The sequence below is a fragment of the Rana temporaria genome, chromosome 11 (assembly GCF_905171775.1).
Source record: "Rana temporaria chromosome 11, aRanTem1.1, whole genome shotgun sequence".
NCBI classification, from domain to species: domain Eukaryota; kingdom Metazoa; phylum Chordata; class Amphibia; order Anura; family Ranidae; genus Rana; species Rana temporaria.
This window is the reverse complement of record NC_053499.1, coordinates 108965783-108982177: the sequence shown is the minus strand read 5'-3', so window position 1 is coordinate 108982177 and position 16395 is coordinate 108965783. Positions and strand designations below refer to the sequence as shown.

The window sequence follows — 16395 nt, the reverse complement described above, 5'->3', positions numbered from 1 at the left end:
CCAGGCATGTAGAGTCCATCTGTTCACCTTTTCTGCGTCGCACAAAGATACAGGGGTTGGAACCAAAGATCTCAAGTTTGGACTCATCAGACCAAAGCACAGATTTCCACTGGTCTAATGTCCATTCCTTGTGTTCTTTAGCCCAAACAGGTCTCTTCTGCTTGTTGCCTTTCTTTAGCAGTGGTTTCCTAGCAGATATTCTACCATGAAGGCCTGATTCACACAGTCTCCTCTTAACAGTTCTAGAGATGTGTCTGCTGCAAAAGGTGGCTACTTTGAAGACCCTAAAATACAAAATATATTTTCAGTTGTTTCACACTTTTTTGTTATGTATAATTTCACATGTGTTAATTCATAGTTTTGATGCCTTCAGTGTGAATCTACATTTTTCATAGTCATGAAAATAAAGAAAACTCTTTGAATGAGAAGGTGTGTCCAAACTTTTGGTCTGTACTGTATAGGAGGTGCAACTCATGCAAAGGTATGGACCAGGGAACAGAGCCGCCGTATTTTACGTTGTTTACGTGAATAGGGCTGGGCGTAGGTTACATTCACGTCGTAGGCAGTGATCCGGCGTATCTTAGGGAGTAGTTCCAATGTGATTCTGCGCATGCGCACTGGGTTGCGTCCACGGGACTGCGCATGCGCCGTACGTTATTCCTATCTTTATGACGCTCAGTCCATCATTTACATGTGGTCACGCCTCATTAGCATGGCTCATGCCCACTTCCACCTATGCTGGCTTATGCCGAGGAAACCCAGCGTAGATTTGGGGGCGAGTGCTTTGTGAATCCAGTGCTTGCATCTGTGCGCTGCGTCGGCTTAGCGTATATTGGATACGCTAGGCACGCATAAATATGCGCCGATGTATGTCAATCTGGGCCTATGTGTGTGTATTATTTAGGGGCAACCCTCCCAGGCCGTCAAAGGCCCAGCTGGGGGACTAATCTGTCCCTGGGTGCGTAAGCCAATCACGCCGGCACCCAAATCCTGCCAATGTATGTAGCCTTTCCTCCCTGTCTCTAGGTGGGAGGGGCAGCTTGCAGGTTCACAATTCGGTGAAACCTCCCTGCTCTCCGACCAGTGGGTCTGCGAGGTGGTCTCTTCGGAGTACTAGATAGGGTTTCCTCCTATCCACAGAACAAGGGGCCAGATTCACAGTGGAGATACGACGGCGTATCTGCTGATACGCCGTCGTATCTCTGTTTCTATCTATGCGACTGATTCATAGAATCAGTTACGCATAGATATCCCTAAGATCCGACAGGTGTAATTGTTTTAGGATTAGGATGCAGTATCGCGGCCGCCGCTGGGGGGAGTTTGCGTCGCAAACCAGCGTCGGTATGCAAATTAGGAGGTACGGCGGATCCACAACGGTTTTTCACGTTCGCTACGTCGCCGCTAGTATAGTTTCCCGTCGCAAAGTTAGTCGTCGTTTTTGGTGCCCTAACTTTAGTCAGCAAGCGTATTGCTGTCTAAAGTATGGCCGTCGTTCCCGCGTCGAAATTCAAAATTTAACGTCGTTTGCGTAAGCCGTCCCGGAATACGGAATTACGCTACGCGCGTCGCTGTTCGAAAAAATTACGTCGCAGCGCACAATGCACAACGGGAGTTCGGAAACGGAGCATGCACGGTAGCGCGCCTAATTTAAATGGCACACGCCCATTTAAATTGGCCCGCCTTGCGCCGGAGGCTGCCGGCGTAAGTTTTCATCGCAAGTGCTTGGTGAATCAGGCACTTGCGATGAAAAATTGCGGCGGTGTAACGTATCTACGATACGTTATGCCGCCGCTCTTCTATGTGAATCTGGCCCAAAGTTCTTTCCTCGTGTCTTCCTCTCCCGGCCCGTGGGTCTGCCTTGGGCAGTGTGGGATTTGCTAAGCTGCGGGGTAATTTTACCTTTCCTGCAGGACGAGAGTTTTGGGATTTTCTATGGGCCTCAGGCCCTAAAAACCTTTGTGAACGTCGGGTAGTTCAGCATGGAATCCATTTGTTCGGTGGTAGCTGCGCTCCATGCATGTCCCGTTTTGCGCATGTCAGTGTTTTTTTCTGTGCTTCGTGATGAGAGAGGGTCTCTGTCAGCCTGTGGCCCTCCCTTTTGATCTGGCTTCAGCACCATGGGTTTTCAGCTAGGAGCTCGCACTTATCCTAACTTTGTTGGGACAGCGAGGCTTTGCCTCATTGGCTACTTGGACGACTTTCTTCTGAGAGCAGCTTCTGTCTCCAACCTAGTGGATGGGTTAATCCCATTCAGACCCTCCGAAGATCTAAAAATTGCTTAAAGCACCGTTTGGGGGCAGATTTCAGCCTTGGCTGTGTTCTTTCAGTGGCCTTTTTGCAGCCCGTTCCCTGGTGGGTGCCCTTTTTTGTGTGCAGGGGGTTCGTCATATACTTTCCCCTCTTGGCCCATCTCTTTCCCCATGAGTTTTGACTCTGGTGCTCTCGGTTCTTCATGGAACCTTCCTTTGGAAACAGAGAGATTTTCTCTTGACACTATCTCAAAAGGTGTCCCCTTTAGTGGCCTTTACCTCTGTTAGAGGGGTTTCTGAGTTGGCGGTCTTGTCTTGCAAGCCGCCATGCCTGATCCTCCATAAGGATTAGGTGATGGTGCGACCGCGACCTTCCCTTCTTCCGAAGGAGGTTTTGGCCTTTCATACTTTAGGCGTGGTACCCGCTTTGCAGGTATACGCTTTGCGGGTATACCAGCCTACTACGGCTCAGTTTCAGAGCTTCTGACTCTCTCTTTTGTGTCGGTGTCTGGTCCACAAAAGGGCCTGGCGGTCTCGTCGACCACCATTTCTCGGTGGATCAGGCAGGCCGTCATACAGGCCTATGCTCCTAAGGGGCGGGCCCCCCTTTCCGGTCACAGCACTTTCGACCAGGACAATTGGTGCTTCCTGGTTTTTTTTTCGACATCATGCGTCGGTCTCACAGGTGTGCGAGGCGGCGACTTGCTCGTCCGTTCACGCTTTTTCCAGAATTTACATGGTTGCTGTGAGTGCATCTTATGTTTTTTTTTTCAGCCGCTAGTTTTTGCCGGCGGCTGTTTAAAGTTGCACCTCCTCCGTTGAGGAGCTCTGCTTGTTTTTTGGTGAAGTTAAAATTGGTTTTACTGATATATTTCCCACCCCTCGTTTTTTGACACTACTTGGGGACGTCCCACTTGTCAAGATTTAAGAAGCTGTGTCCGTCCATGGACGATAAGAGAAAATAGGATTTTTTGTACTCACCGTAAAATCCTTTTCTCTGAAGTCCATGGACGGACACAGCTCCCACCCCTCCTTTTTTAGATTTGTACTGCTTGTTACGAACTGAGGCTGCATGCTACAGTGAGGAGGGTTAAGTCTGGAGGGACCGCCCCCTGGGCGGGGCTGTTCAACTCTGTTAATGTAACATGTATTTAACTATTTCTGCCTAGTCCTCCCCTGTTAACAGGGAACATAACCCACTTGTCAAGATTTAAGGAGCTGTGTCCATCCATGGGCTTCAGAGAAAAGGATTTTACGGTGAGTACAAAAAATCCTATTTTTCTCTTATCATCCATGGACAGACACAGCCTTCTCAAGTCTTGACAAGTGGGACATCCCCAAGCAGTGTCAAAAAACGAGGGGTGGGAACAGTATCAGTAAAAAACAAACAACTTCACCCCAAACAAGCAGAGCTCCTCAACGGAGGAGTTGCAGCTTTAAACGGCCGCCTGCAAAACCTTGCAGCCGAATGAAGCATCTGAAGATGCACTCACATCAACCTTGTAAAATTTGGAAAAGGTCAACCAGGTCGACGCCTTACACACCTGTGAGACAGACGCTTGATGTCGGAAAGCCCAGGAAGCACCAATAGCCCTGGTCGAATGTGCCGTGACCGGAAATGGGGGCACCCATCCCTTAAGAGCATAGGCCTGTATGACGGTCTGCCTGATCAACCGAGAAATGGTGGCTGACGAGACCGTCAGACCCTTTTGTGGACCAGATAAGTGAGTCAGACCTCCTGGGAGGGGCTGTTCAACTCTGTTAAAGTAACATGTATTTAAATATCTAACATGTTCTACCTAGTCCCCTCCTATAAACAGGAACATAACCCACTTGTCAAGACTTGAGAAGGCTGTGTCTGTCCATGGACGACAGAGAAAGGGATTTTATGGTGAGTAAAAAAATCCTATTTTTTTATGCTAATGTAAAAAAGTTTTGCCTTTACCATCACGTCAATCACTCACTGATTCCCAGCTATCAGTTTGCTGCAATGGCTTCTTACCAAAAACATACATTACATCATTCAGATACTGGTGAATAACAAAATGGTGTTGTGACAAAAACATATTTATGATGTAAAGCTTTTTGCCCAAGTAGCTGAAATCAAATCAGGTTACATTATGAATGCCCCAGTACAAATTCATGTTGATAAGGACCCAGGCACATTATTTTAGAGGTAGTTTCTTCCTGCAGGTGAGATAAAGGATTAATGCCAGTCACCTTGTAGATGAACTTTAACAGAATTTGTTGCATGGACTGTGTAAAGGTGGAAATGAGGGTGTAGTGTCACAGGATATCATAAACATGCTGCCAAACTACAAACTCCACTCTACATAAAGGGTATGCTGGCTAAAACTCAGGGCTTTGGCTGCCTAGACATAACCTTCTATTGTTGACTTGATCATAAGCTTCAAAGGCAGGTGAGCTGAGAAAATTTTTTGTTAAATTCTCACTTGACTTCCCATCTCTCTCATTTGGTATAGCTACAGTTGCTTGCTCAACATCTATTGCTTTTCTTCCAGCACGCCAACATCTTTAAAGAGGAACTGCAGTCTGCTCACTTAATTTGTAATAAAAACATCTTTGCTATTCTGAAGCTTCCCTCCAACCACTTTGCATATTATTTTCTATATGCTGTGATTCTGTACTTGCCAAATATGCTGCAGAAATCTCCCTCCACTGAGTCTGGCTGCATCCATTTTAAATGTGGGCAGCTAAAGCTGCTGCCTGTTCACTTCCTGGATTTACGCAGACACACAGAGGCACACCTCCAGCTCTGCAGCTCTCATTGGCCCTCTTATGGCTTATCCCCCTCCCTTTCTGGCAAACTCTCATGAGAGTGAGAGAGAGAGCTGTGCATGATGTCATAAGCCTAGGCTTTTTACCAGACAAGGAACAGGAAGTGAGCTGTATAAGGTATTTACTGACAGAAAAAAAATGTTTTACTAACCAAAGGTAAAACAACAAGGCCAGAAGATTTAATAGATGGAAAGTTGAAAAGCTGCTTATACGCTGAACCAAAAAAGGGACACTTACCTGTCCAATGACCCAGCACTGCCATGCTAACTGTGCAAAGCCAGTTATGACTCCTTTCGGCTTCACAACCAGTTCCACACTGTACATGTGCTGCACCCTGTAAAAGGGTCCCGCAGGCCTCTGGAGCGATCCGGGTGGAAATGAGGATAGAAAAAGGGGAATTCTGATGTCAGATTATTTGTTGTTGAGATAATTCATCCTTCATGCACCTTTTGTTTATGAGAGTTATTTTTATTGTATAGTTAATTAGTACTACAGCAAAGTATTATAAATGCTTTACCCTCTTTTTTTTATTTGTCTTCTTAGGTATAATGAGGTATGGAAGAACCGGGAGTTCAGCCCTGAGCATATGAAACTACTCAATGAGAGGGCCACAAAACAACATGAATCAGCCCCTAGGGATGAGTATAGGGAGAACAAGGAGGATTTTCAGAAAGCAGGATGCCTACAAGATATACAGACAGAAATAGCTGATATTCCTGAAGTTGCAGTAAGAAAACACACTAGTCAGGATAGGAGTATAGTACAAAGTAATATATTGGCAAGAGATGAAACATTTCCTAAAGTAACTCAAGCACCACTTGTTCCAAGTAGAGGTAAGACAGTGCAGGTAACACAGCACACACATCAAGCAATTAGAAGAGAGACAGATGCAGTCTCTGAGTTGGTACTGAAAAGAGAGCTTGCACAAAAGGCATCTTTCAGTGGAGATGCAACATATGAAGACATAAATCAAGAGGCATCACCCAGGGCTAATGAGAATTTAGCAGAAACTTTGCAGATGCCTGAGATTACATTCAGGTCAGTACAAAAGGAGCTAGACTCTAAAGATGTGCAAGAGACAGCTTGCAAGTCAGCTGATGGTGTGAAAATATTAAGCGAGACACAAAAGTCACCCAAGGCAAGCAACTTTGGGGACACAAAGGGAATCCATGGAATAGATCACATTACACAAAAGGGAGTACAGAAAGCTGCAGCACCGCAAAGAGAAAATCTAGAGGGTAAACTCTCTATAAAAACTGAACAGGCTGGTAACAAAGCTGATGTTCAGCGACATGGAACCATAGAATCATCACCGTTTGAGCCAGAAATACTTCAAGAGCTTGCACTAAATGCAGAACAAAGTGTAGCAAAAACAGATAGTGTTAAAAGCAGAGCATCAGAAGTAAAACATACTGGTGAAGAAAAATTTGTGAAAGATAGTGGGGTTTATTTCATGCCAGAAAGTTTTCTACAAGGGACACAAAACACATGTTTAGTTGGAGAGACTACAAAATGGGAACAGGAAACACAGGAAACTGCACACAAAATTCAGATCAGTGGGAGTGAACCAGAAGTGGTAAAAAAAGAAAGCAACCTAAACTTGTTTAATGCTCAACAAGAAAGGTTGCAATACACACTGCTTGATACAAATGTCAGTTTAAAAGACACAACACTTATTATCAGAGAGGAAGAGGCAGGCACCAATATTGCACACAATCAATTAGAATATGTGGCAGGAGGAATAGTCAATACAGACAGACAATACAGACAAGAGCAGTATAAAGCAGATAAAGGAGAGGTTGGAGAAGACTGGGACGAGCATCGGATAATCAAAAAAATTGATGACTCAAAAGAGATCCAAATGAAAGAAAAAGCGGAAGAAAGAGAACAGTATCCAATGATCATAGAAAGCAATAGAGCTGAAGAGTTATCAGTGGAAATATCAGCCAAAACCCATGAAATTACTAACAAAAAAGCTGGAACTCCAACAATCAAGGCTGAAGATACTATTCAGGGAGAAAGCAAAATCCATCAGAGTACAGACAGCAAAGTGAGTGAACCTAAAAAGACAGAAGAGATGACAACATCAGGACATGAAAGTTTGTGTTTTGTAGCAGTTGTAGATACAAGTCTGCAAGGCTCATCACTGACCACAGATAAAAGAGGGCATGACAGAGGCAGTGATTCTAATTATATGTTAGAAACTGTACATGAAGGAATAAATAAAGACATTCGGCAGAAGGAATTAATTAAAGCCGAAGAAAAGAGTATGCTTGAAACAGAGGGTATGCAAGAATATATAAACCATACAAATGAGATACACTCCATAATTGTAACAGAAACTGGAATGTGTGGGTTAGAAAAGTTAGAAATTAATGCCAGTGGCACACAAGACATAAGAGATATGAGGAAAGATGTATTAGTTATGGATAAGGAGCAGGGGCAAAATGAATTAACTGAAGTGGCCAATGAGCAAAAAGAAAATATTAGTGAACACAGGAGGGAAGAAGGAATATTTTGCAAAGTTAAGCCAGCACATGATTTAGCAGAACATTTGCCAACAGAGTATAATATTCTGAAAAACAGTATATATCAAGATAAAACGTCAACATTTAAAAATGCTTTATATCAGGATAGTATTAAAGATTCTTTTCTATCACCAAGTGGAAAGTTGGTTAACATAGACTCGTGTGTTGAAAAAAGTCATAGTTTGTCAGAAAAATGTTTATTGAAAAATGAAATGCTACCAGAACATTCACAGGTTGAAGATATAGAAGAACAAGATGTGGAGAGAGAGTCCCATTTCTGTTCTGTTCAGAGACATAATGAAAAAAGAGATAAAAGTGCCCAAATTACTAATCAGACAGGTGGAAAAGAAGAAACATCTCTTCAGACTATACACAAATCATATAAACATGTTAGATCTAAAGAAGCAGTGGATCAAGATAAGCTGAATTCTCTCTGGGTCAACAAGGAAGTGGATGAAGAAGGAGCTATAACTGGAAAAGCAGAAGACAAAGGCAATATATGTCTTTGGGGAGAAGACCGATTACTTGAAGAAGAACAGATACACAATTCAGGGCATGGGCTTGAAGAAGCTATTGCTGAACAGTCAGAAAATAGTATGCAAAAAAAAAATATTATTTGGACAGATAGAAGATGGGACGAGCAAGCATCTAAAATTGTAGATGTACCAAATCAAGTAGTTACTTTGAGAGAGATGTGTCTGGTTGAAGCTAGTCCTTCAGTAGATATAAAAGATTTAAATTTTAACAGAACAGTGGATGTAAACGCATCTGAGGTAAAGGAGAATGTAGATAATAAAAGCACAGATGATAATAATGAAGACCATAAAACGGAGGAAAGGGTTGATCCATCAGTAGTAATGGAAGAGAAAGAGTTAGTGCTTGCTGTGGATAGAAATTATATAGTAACTAAAGACAATGAGCAGACAAATCTGAACAAGGAATATTCTATACTAGGGATTAAAACCAACATTGAAGAGTCAGTCAAAGAGAATATACATGTAGAAGAAACAAAAGTCCTGACAGAAGGAGTAGGCATATCTACTATAGTAATTATGGTAGAGCAGGATGTACAGGATGACAGATATTTGGAAGAAATTGTACTCAGTAGGGAAAAAAGAAAGCAAACAGAAACTAAAGATGAAAACCCAACATCACATCTGTTAAAGGAGAAAATGAACCCCCAACAAGCTGCTCTACAGATTAGAATGCAGGACACTATTGAAAATGTAGTACAAATAGATAATACATTGAATGTGGATGTGTTTAACAATGAATTATTACTTGGGCCAGGTGAAACAAAACAGAATATTGAGGAGGCTGTGCATAGGGTAGAGAACAAACAGGAGGCACTGACAAAAACTGTAGAGCAAGAAGTACTAGAGATTAACCAACAAGGGAACACAGATGTAATTGAAAAAGGAGACCTGAATATTCTGTCAGTGTCTAAATATTACTTGCAAGACAATGAACCACAATGGACACTAGTAAAAAGTATAGAACAACAAGAGACAAGTTTAAGGAATATAACAAAGGAACAGGCAGAGCATGTAGACCAAACTAACAATGTGTTACAGGTAGTGTCACAGCCAGAGACGTTGCTTTCTTCGGGTTGCAGAGAACCAATAAACCAAGACACTGATGCTACTGTATGTCCTGTTGAGACTTTTCCCACATATTCTTTGAGTAACTTAACCTCTGAAGCTGAGAAACCCACAACTGATATCTTGTCAGAATGCAAATTTTCTATTTCCCCTACATCAATCCCTGGACAACAGAGAAGCGCAGAAAAGAAGAGACTGAACGAGTACTCAGGGCATGTGGGGGAGGTATGTGATAGTCTATGACCCAGATGAGGAAGAGATTCTCTGCATGGGATGTGGTCAATATAGTAATCCCCTGCATGGGGAGGAAAGAAAGGAATTCTGCATGGCTGAAGATAAATATTATATTATAGTATAGGAGAGACATTTACTGGGATGATACTCTGCAATTGAATGCATTAAAAGAAAATCTTAGTAGAAAGCTAAAGAAGAGTAGATGGCTAAATAAATTAATGTTTTTTAATTGTACACCGGAAATGGGACACAGGATGAGTATTCAGGTACATTGGGTTATGCTGCAGACAGACAGAACAGACATCATCTTCTCTCCTCTGAGAGAAGCAAGCTAGTTCCTACTTGCTATCATATTTTTTATATCAGCACTGCAGAGTCACTTGGGGTCATTTTTGCAGATTCCAGATCAGTAGGCATTTAGCATTGTCTTCAACATTGTACCTAGACCCTGCTGTGAGGAAGACACAGGACTGGCCTGTAATGTGCCTGCGAGCACTGGTCTCTGTGTTGGGCGTTTGCCTATGTACCTATGGTGCAATATGTTATGTCAGATGCAGAGTGTTTTACAGGTTCATGGCCTTGCTGCACCCATTGGCAGAAGCCGGTCCCTGAAGATCCCTTCATGGGCATGCCTGCCAGGGGGGCGAAGTCTGATATGCACTTAATGCCCTGCATGGGCTACTTTAATCTAAACAACCTTTGATGGCAGTAACAGGGCTTGCTCCCTGCTTTTGTAGTAGGTGGCACCTCTAGGAGTGTGTTCTCTCTCCCCCTTTGGGAGCTATGCTATCATCGGCCATACATTAAATTGGGTCACAGACACTCCATTGGAGCACAACAGCAAATGTTTAAAACAGACATAAAATGTTAATGCTTACCTTTCCAACGGTCCCTTACTGGCATGTTCTGAGTACAGGTCTTTGGGCTTCTTCATTGGCTGGCACATGCAGGAGGCTGTCATTCCAGTACTCAGAGATCAGCCCAGCACCATAATCTGAGCTGTGTATGTGCAGCTCAGTTTGCAGTAATGGAGAGCAATGCGAACAGGCGGGTAGGTGCATTTTGCTGCAGCCATGTCTCTCCTGCATTAAAAGTCTGCCTTCTCACTGTTTTTTACAGTGGAACTACCACTTTAACTTTGTCTTGCACACCTACTTAACTTCATGCACACCTACTTTGATACTACTTTATGGCACCACAACGCTTTTTAAAATTGCTGGAGTCTACCAAGTCAAGCATTGCTTTCCCCCATCCGGGAGATCTTTTGGCATCTGCGGATGCCTTTTTACGTGTCCCCATCTTTCCAGTGCATTGACACTGCCTGCATTTTGCTGTGAGCATGCAGCATGCATGTGAGCATGCAATTTTCTGCCCTTCTCTATGTTTGTTTACTGCTCCTCGGGTCTTCACAAAGGTGCTAGCCCTTGTTTTCATTTTGTTTCACAGTTAGGACATCCCCACAATGGAAGCTTCAAAAAATGGGACTTTCCTCTAATGGGACTTTAAAGGGCAAGGGCTCCTCAAGAAACAAACAATTTTTAAACAAAGAACATATTTTTTGGAAAAGTTAAAAAAGCAAGAAGGAAATTTGTCATAATAAAACCACATTTTATGCAAATACAGACATGGATAAAGCATGACAAACAATTAACCACTTCCTCTATCGAATGAAAATGCGTGACAGAGTATACCCAACGCGTTTCAAGTTACAGCATTAGTCCTCTTCATCAGGGGTGGGTGGTTATGGAAAGAACGTGTATGTCATGTGGTTGTGTAGAATATCAAGGGTATTGCATCATATTAAAAACTAGGGAATGATTGCTGCCATGGGCCATTCAGAGAAGTCTGAGGGGTAAAAATGTGTGATGGGCCTGACTAAGACCACCCACAGAGCCCAAACCCCAGTGGAAACACACTTAGGACTGGTACAGTACTGCTAAGTGGACTGAAACAGTGAGACTTGAGTCCTCAAAATCACACAGTATGAGATGTGATGTTTGCACTGCACATCAATATAGTGTTGTTAGCCTGCGGTGCAGCATTGTGCTTGCTAAGCCTGAAGAGTGCTCATGAACAGCACATTGGAATATCTGGATGACCTTCTATCTAAGGGAACAGTTTGCTTGGGCTCTGTCAGACAGTGTCCAAGATTTCCCTTCCCCTAGACTGGAGTTTTCCAGATTCTCCACTTCCACATTTGAACTCTGCAGTCCAAGAGCCATCTGATCCTGTTTTTGCATGAGGGTTTTAGTCTTAGAGGTATTCTCCTTCAAAGCAGTTGCATATGCCCAACTTCACTCAAGACTGTTGCAACTAAACATATTGTCTGTGTAGGAACAAAGAAAGCAGCCTCTGGATTGTCCTATACACTTGACTGGCAGGACCAGGATTTGCCTTACAAAGGTCACAGCTTCAATGCTGGAATTGGGGAAATCCTTCCTCCCAATGGTTTGGTAGGCTCTCACAACAAATTTCTGCCTGTTGGGCTGGAGAGGAGTCTTGGGTACCCTCTATATACAGGGGAAACTCATCACAGGAAGCTCAGCTTCCAATCAATATTCTTGAACTCAGGGTGATTCCATGCTCCCTTTAACTCTGTACCCGTCACCTATGAGGTAATCCATCAAGGATGCAGTGAAATAATATCACGGTAGTGGCTTACATCATCCATCAGGGGGAACCAGATATCTCACACTTCAAAGAGAAGCGTGACTAAGCACTGACGCCAGTGCGAAACGTTGGCCATACTGATTTTTGTGGGCTTGCAGTGACTGTATGCACAGTTGAAAATAAAGACATCTCTTTTAAAGAAAATTTTGGAGTGCGGCTGTCCAGCTTTTGTTCTTTTGTTTTTTTGCTATTACCGCATTGCCAGCACCCTGGTGGTTCAACAACCCCTGATCATCACGAGGCTCACCTGGAGCGGTGAGAATTCTGTCTGTGTGTCAAAGAGAAGCGTATTTGATTCTGGCTAGGGCAGAACTTCACTTTCTAGCCTTGTTTGATATAAACATGAGTTCATTAGTCATCAGCATCTGGACTCTGGAGAATGTTTTTTAAAGACCTATTTTCAGGTGAGGGATGCTGGATGTGGATCTCCTATCTTCCAGGTCCAACAACAAATAAGCAAGTATTTTATTCTTGATCCAGGGATCATCTAGCCTTCACAGTGAATGCTCTGGTGTCTCCATAGGGTCAGTTCAACCTGATCTTCACCTTTCCTTCTCTAACGCTCTTTCCTTCCCTAACGCTCTTTCCTTCCCTGGCCAAGATCAAGATGAGGGCATCCTAGTGATTCTCATCACACTGAACTACCAAGGAGTTTGTGGTACTTGGACCTCATCATGCTCCTGGTAGACTCTCCTTGGCCCTCTTTGATCATTTGGATCGTCTGTGCTAGGGACCAGTTTACCTCCTTGGCTGTTGAAGTCCATGTCTTGATTGACAGGGGCCTATTGCAATGGTCATCCCTACACATTAAAAAAGCTAGAATCTGCTTCCAAAAAAGTCTATCACACAAGGAAAGTGTATTTCTATTGGGACAAGACAAAGAAATTAAATTCCTGTAAGTTCTACGTGGGACGAATAATGTGTATTCTTCAGTTTTGTTTGGATCAGGGTTTGGCCATTAGTACCATCAAGTGTCAAATTTCAGCCTCAACAGTTCTCTTTTTAAAAGACTGGTAGTTTCTCACTTAGTTAGCCTTCATACATGGGGTCGCTCACATTTTTCTTCCCGTCAGTACCCAAGTGGCTTTTTGGGATCGCAACCTCGTTCTGTTGGCTCTTCAAAGACTGAACTTTAAACCTATTAGGAGATATTTCTCTGACTCTCCTTATTCACAAGGCTGTCTTCCTCGTCACCATCACCTGTAAAACCTGTAAAAAATAGTTTCTTGTGCTTTACAACACAATCCTATACCCACAGTTGATCAAAAAAGGCACTTGTTGTGCCCCATCCTATGTCAATTTGTACCTGAGGGAGTGGGAGCAGCAATTCCTCTTAGATTGGTCTCAGTATACATGCCATATATCATTGCGGCATCAACATATTGTTGAACTTTCTGTAAGCTAGGGGTTGCCAAAAGATTTATTAAAACCGCTCTGGTGGGGACCATGATTTTAAGGGGGCCTCTGGTGGGGACCCTGATGCAAGGGGGGACACTGGTGGGGACCCTGACACAAGGGGGGACACTGGTGGGGACCCTGGCGCAAGGGGGGAAACTGGTGGGGAACCTGATGCAAGGGTTCCCCACCATGCAAGGGAGGACACTGTTGGGGACCTTGATGAAAGGGGGGACACTTGTGGGGACTCTGATGTAAGGGGAAGTCTAATGAGCACCATGATATGAAGAGGTGACTCCGATGATTCTTTTTTGGCTTGACAATATTTGTAAAATATACAACTGGCAATCGCTCTGTTCAAATTGGTGTGTCGCCGACTTTTCTGTGCCGCGTTGATTGGAAAAAGTAGTTCCTGCACTACTTCTGGCGATTTTGGGTGCAACTTTCATAGACATCTGTGCATGAAACCGCACAGATGTATTTAAAGCTGTACTGACATGCGTTTTAAATTGTGCGATTTCAGATGAAGTTGAGTTCAGGCCCAGGACCTTTTTTTAATTCCAAAGTGGTTTCTTTATTTTCCTTTAAACAGTAAATTGTTCTATCATTAATCTGTCCTGCTCTTAAACACCCTAAGGGCTCTTTCACACATTCGGACCGTATGTCAGTTTTTCATCCATACGTTTTTGGGTGAAAAATGGACATACATTGATCCCTATGAGATTGCGGGTGTCAGCGGATGAACATTTCATCAATCCTCCGATTCTGCAGACGGAAGAAAACCCTATTTTTCCATCCGTCTGCAGATTGGATGAACACGGACAGACGGTCCGTGTTCATCCGATCCCCGCCACAAAGGGGAGAGCGGAGATCTGACAGGGCGGTCCCTGCACAGTGTGCGGGGACCGCCCTGTCATCCGCCAGCTCAGCGGAGCGATCCCCGCTGAGCAAGCGGAGGTTCACGGGGCGGATCATCACGGATACGTCTGGTGTAAAAAAGAGCCCTTAGGTGATTTCCCTCTATTATCTGCATTTGATACATGCTGTTCACGTCTAACTCTCAGCTAAGGCCCTCCTCCGAGAGTCCAACTCTCAGTTTGCAGTTCAGGGTGGTCCCCACAAGGGACAGCCTGCTTCTCATAACTATCGCTGAGTGGATGCAACAGCTCATCTTCCAAGCTTATGAACTCAAATACAAGATTCCCAAAGCAAGCTCCACTAGATTGCTTAGTGCTTCATGGGCTTTTCAGCATATGACATCTCCTTCTGAGATTTTCAAGGCTGCCATCTAGTCTTCTGTTCACACTTTTGTTCACACTTTTGTTAACTTCAGACCTCAGTTGGTACAGGCTTTTTCAGTAAGGTTTTTCATGAGACTATGTGGACTTTGTTGAGCCCCATATGTTAACTTTTTTTTTTACCTGTTAGCTTTTCATTTGCTCTGTTGCCCACCCCTCAATTGAACTCAATTGAACTATTTTTGGGCATTCCAATGTACCTGAATACGCATCCTGTGTGCTGTAATGTACGATTATGAAAATAGGATTTTGGTCTTAATAAAAAAAAAAAGAATTCACTGAGTACGGTATATGAACATATGGTCCCTCTTCTTATGATCTACATCTACTATTGCAAGCTAACAAAACAGAGATTTTGATAATGAGGAGTTATACTGCCAGTGTTAAATCTAATTAAGGCAACAAAAAAAGCCAATGCACCTGAATACACATGCTGTGTCCCATAATTTACTCCAGGAAAAGGATTTTATAGTAAGTCGAAAATCCTGTTCAGCTAATAAAGCGGGAATGTTTAAAATGCATGTAAAACATCATGGGGTCGATTTACTAAAACTAGAGAGTGCAAAATCTGGTGCAGCTATGAGTGGTAGCTAATTGGCTTTCATGATTTTTTTTATTAAGCTTAAGGGCTCTTTCACACGGGTGGCCCGTTCAGGTCTGCCTGCCAGTTTTTTAGGCGGACCTGAACGGGCGCTCCGTGCTCCTCTATGGAGCCGCAGATGTCAGCGGTGACATGCCCGCTGACATGCGACCCGCTCCGATCCGCCAAAGTGTGACGGAGGAAAACCCTATTTTTCCATCTGTCTATCGGATCGGGTGAACACGGACAGACGGTCCGTGTTCATCCGATCCCCCTCATAGGGGAGAGCAGAGAAAAGACAGGGTGGTGCGGGGACCGCCCTGTCATCTGCCGGCTCAGCGGGGATCTACGGAGCGATCCCCACTGAGCAAGCGGAGGTTCAGGGGGCGGAATCAGTAAGATCCGCCCCGTGTGAAAGAGGCCTAACTGAACAAGCTGAAGTTAGAAGCTGGTGGGCCACCATGCATGGCTGCAAAGATTTTGTACTTTCCAGTTTTAGCGAATCAACCCAGTGTATATATCTTCCAGTATTAGATATATAAAAATATATATTGTAGGTATGTATGCAGGTACAGTACTTTGACATAATTTAGTACTATCTGCTTTTGGTCTTCCAGGCCCCAAAATTAAAGCATATCTAAGCTCCCCCCAAAAATATAATATATTGTAGTTTACCAGTCCTTGGATGCTATAGCTTCATTCATTTTCTTTTCAGCCTTTATTTAACTTAATTATACCTGGTAAAATTCCTCCACTGTATCTTTAAAGGTAGCCATGGTTGCCACCCAGACTAAACTTCAATTGTCTGCTTTTGTTCACACTTATGAAATAACATTGTTTTATGCTTCCAGGTCAGCTCTCATAAGGTGACAAGGACACCACATTTCTGGCAAGATCAACAGGTATTTTCTGCACTTGCTGAAAATGTTTTCGGTCTGAAAAAAAAAAAAACAATGCAGCACCCGAACCAAACCGAACAGATATTTAGTGAACTAAATGTGAAAACCAATGCATTTCATGTATGCTCATGCATGCCTTTGG

At 43.5% G+C, this 16395-nt stretch overlaps 1 protein-coding gene across 5 annotated transcripts in view; it reads left to right on the top strand.

The window, feature by feature from the left end:
- The window catches only part of LOC120917489 (EH domain-binding protein 1-like), a 468369-nt gene that overhangs the window by 312475 nt on the left and 139499 nt on the right, over positions 1-16395 (top strand). For 4 of the 5 annotated variants that reach the window (XM_040328818.1, XM_040328816.1, XM_040328817.1 and 1 more), the window contains one exon: positions 5592-9402. In XM_040328818.1, the coding sequence (XP_040184752.1) occupies positions 5592-9402 (3811 nt within the window). The remainder of the gene's footprint in view (positions 1-5591; positions 9403-16395) is intronic. The other variant, XM_040328819.1, reaches the window with a different exon arrangement.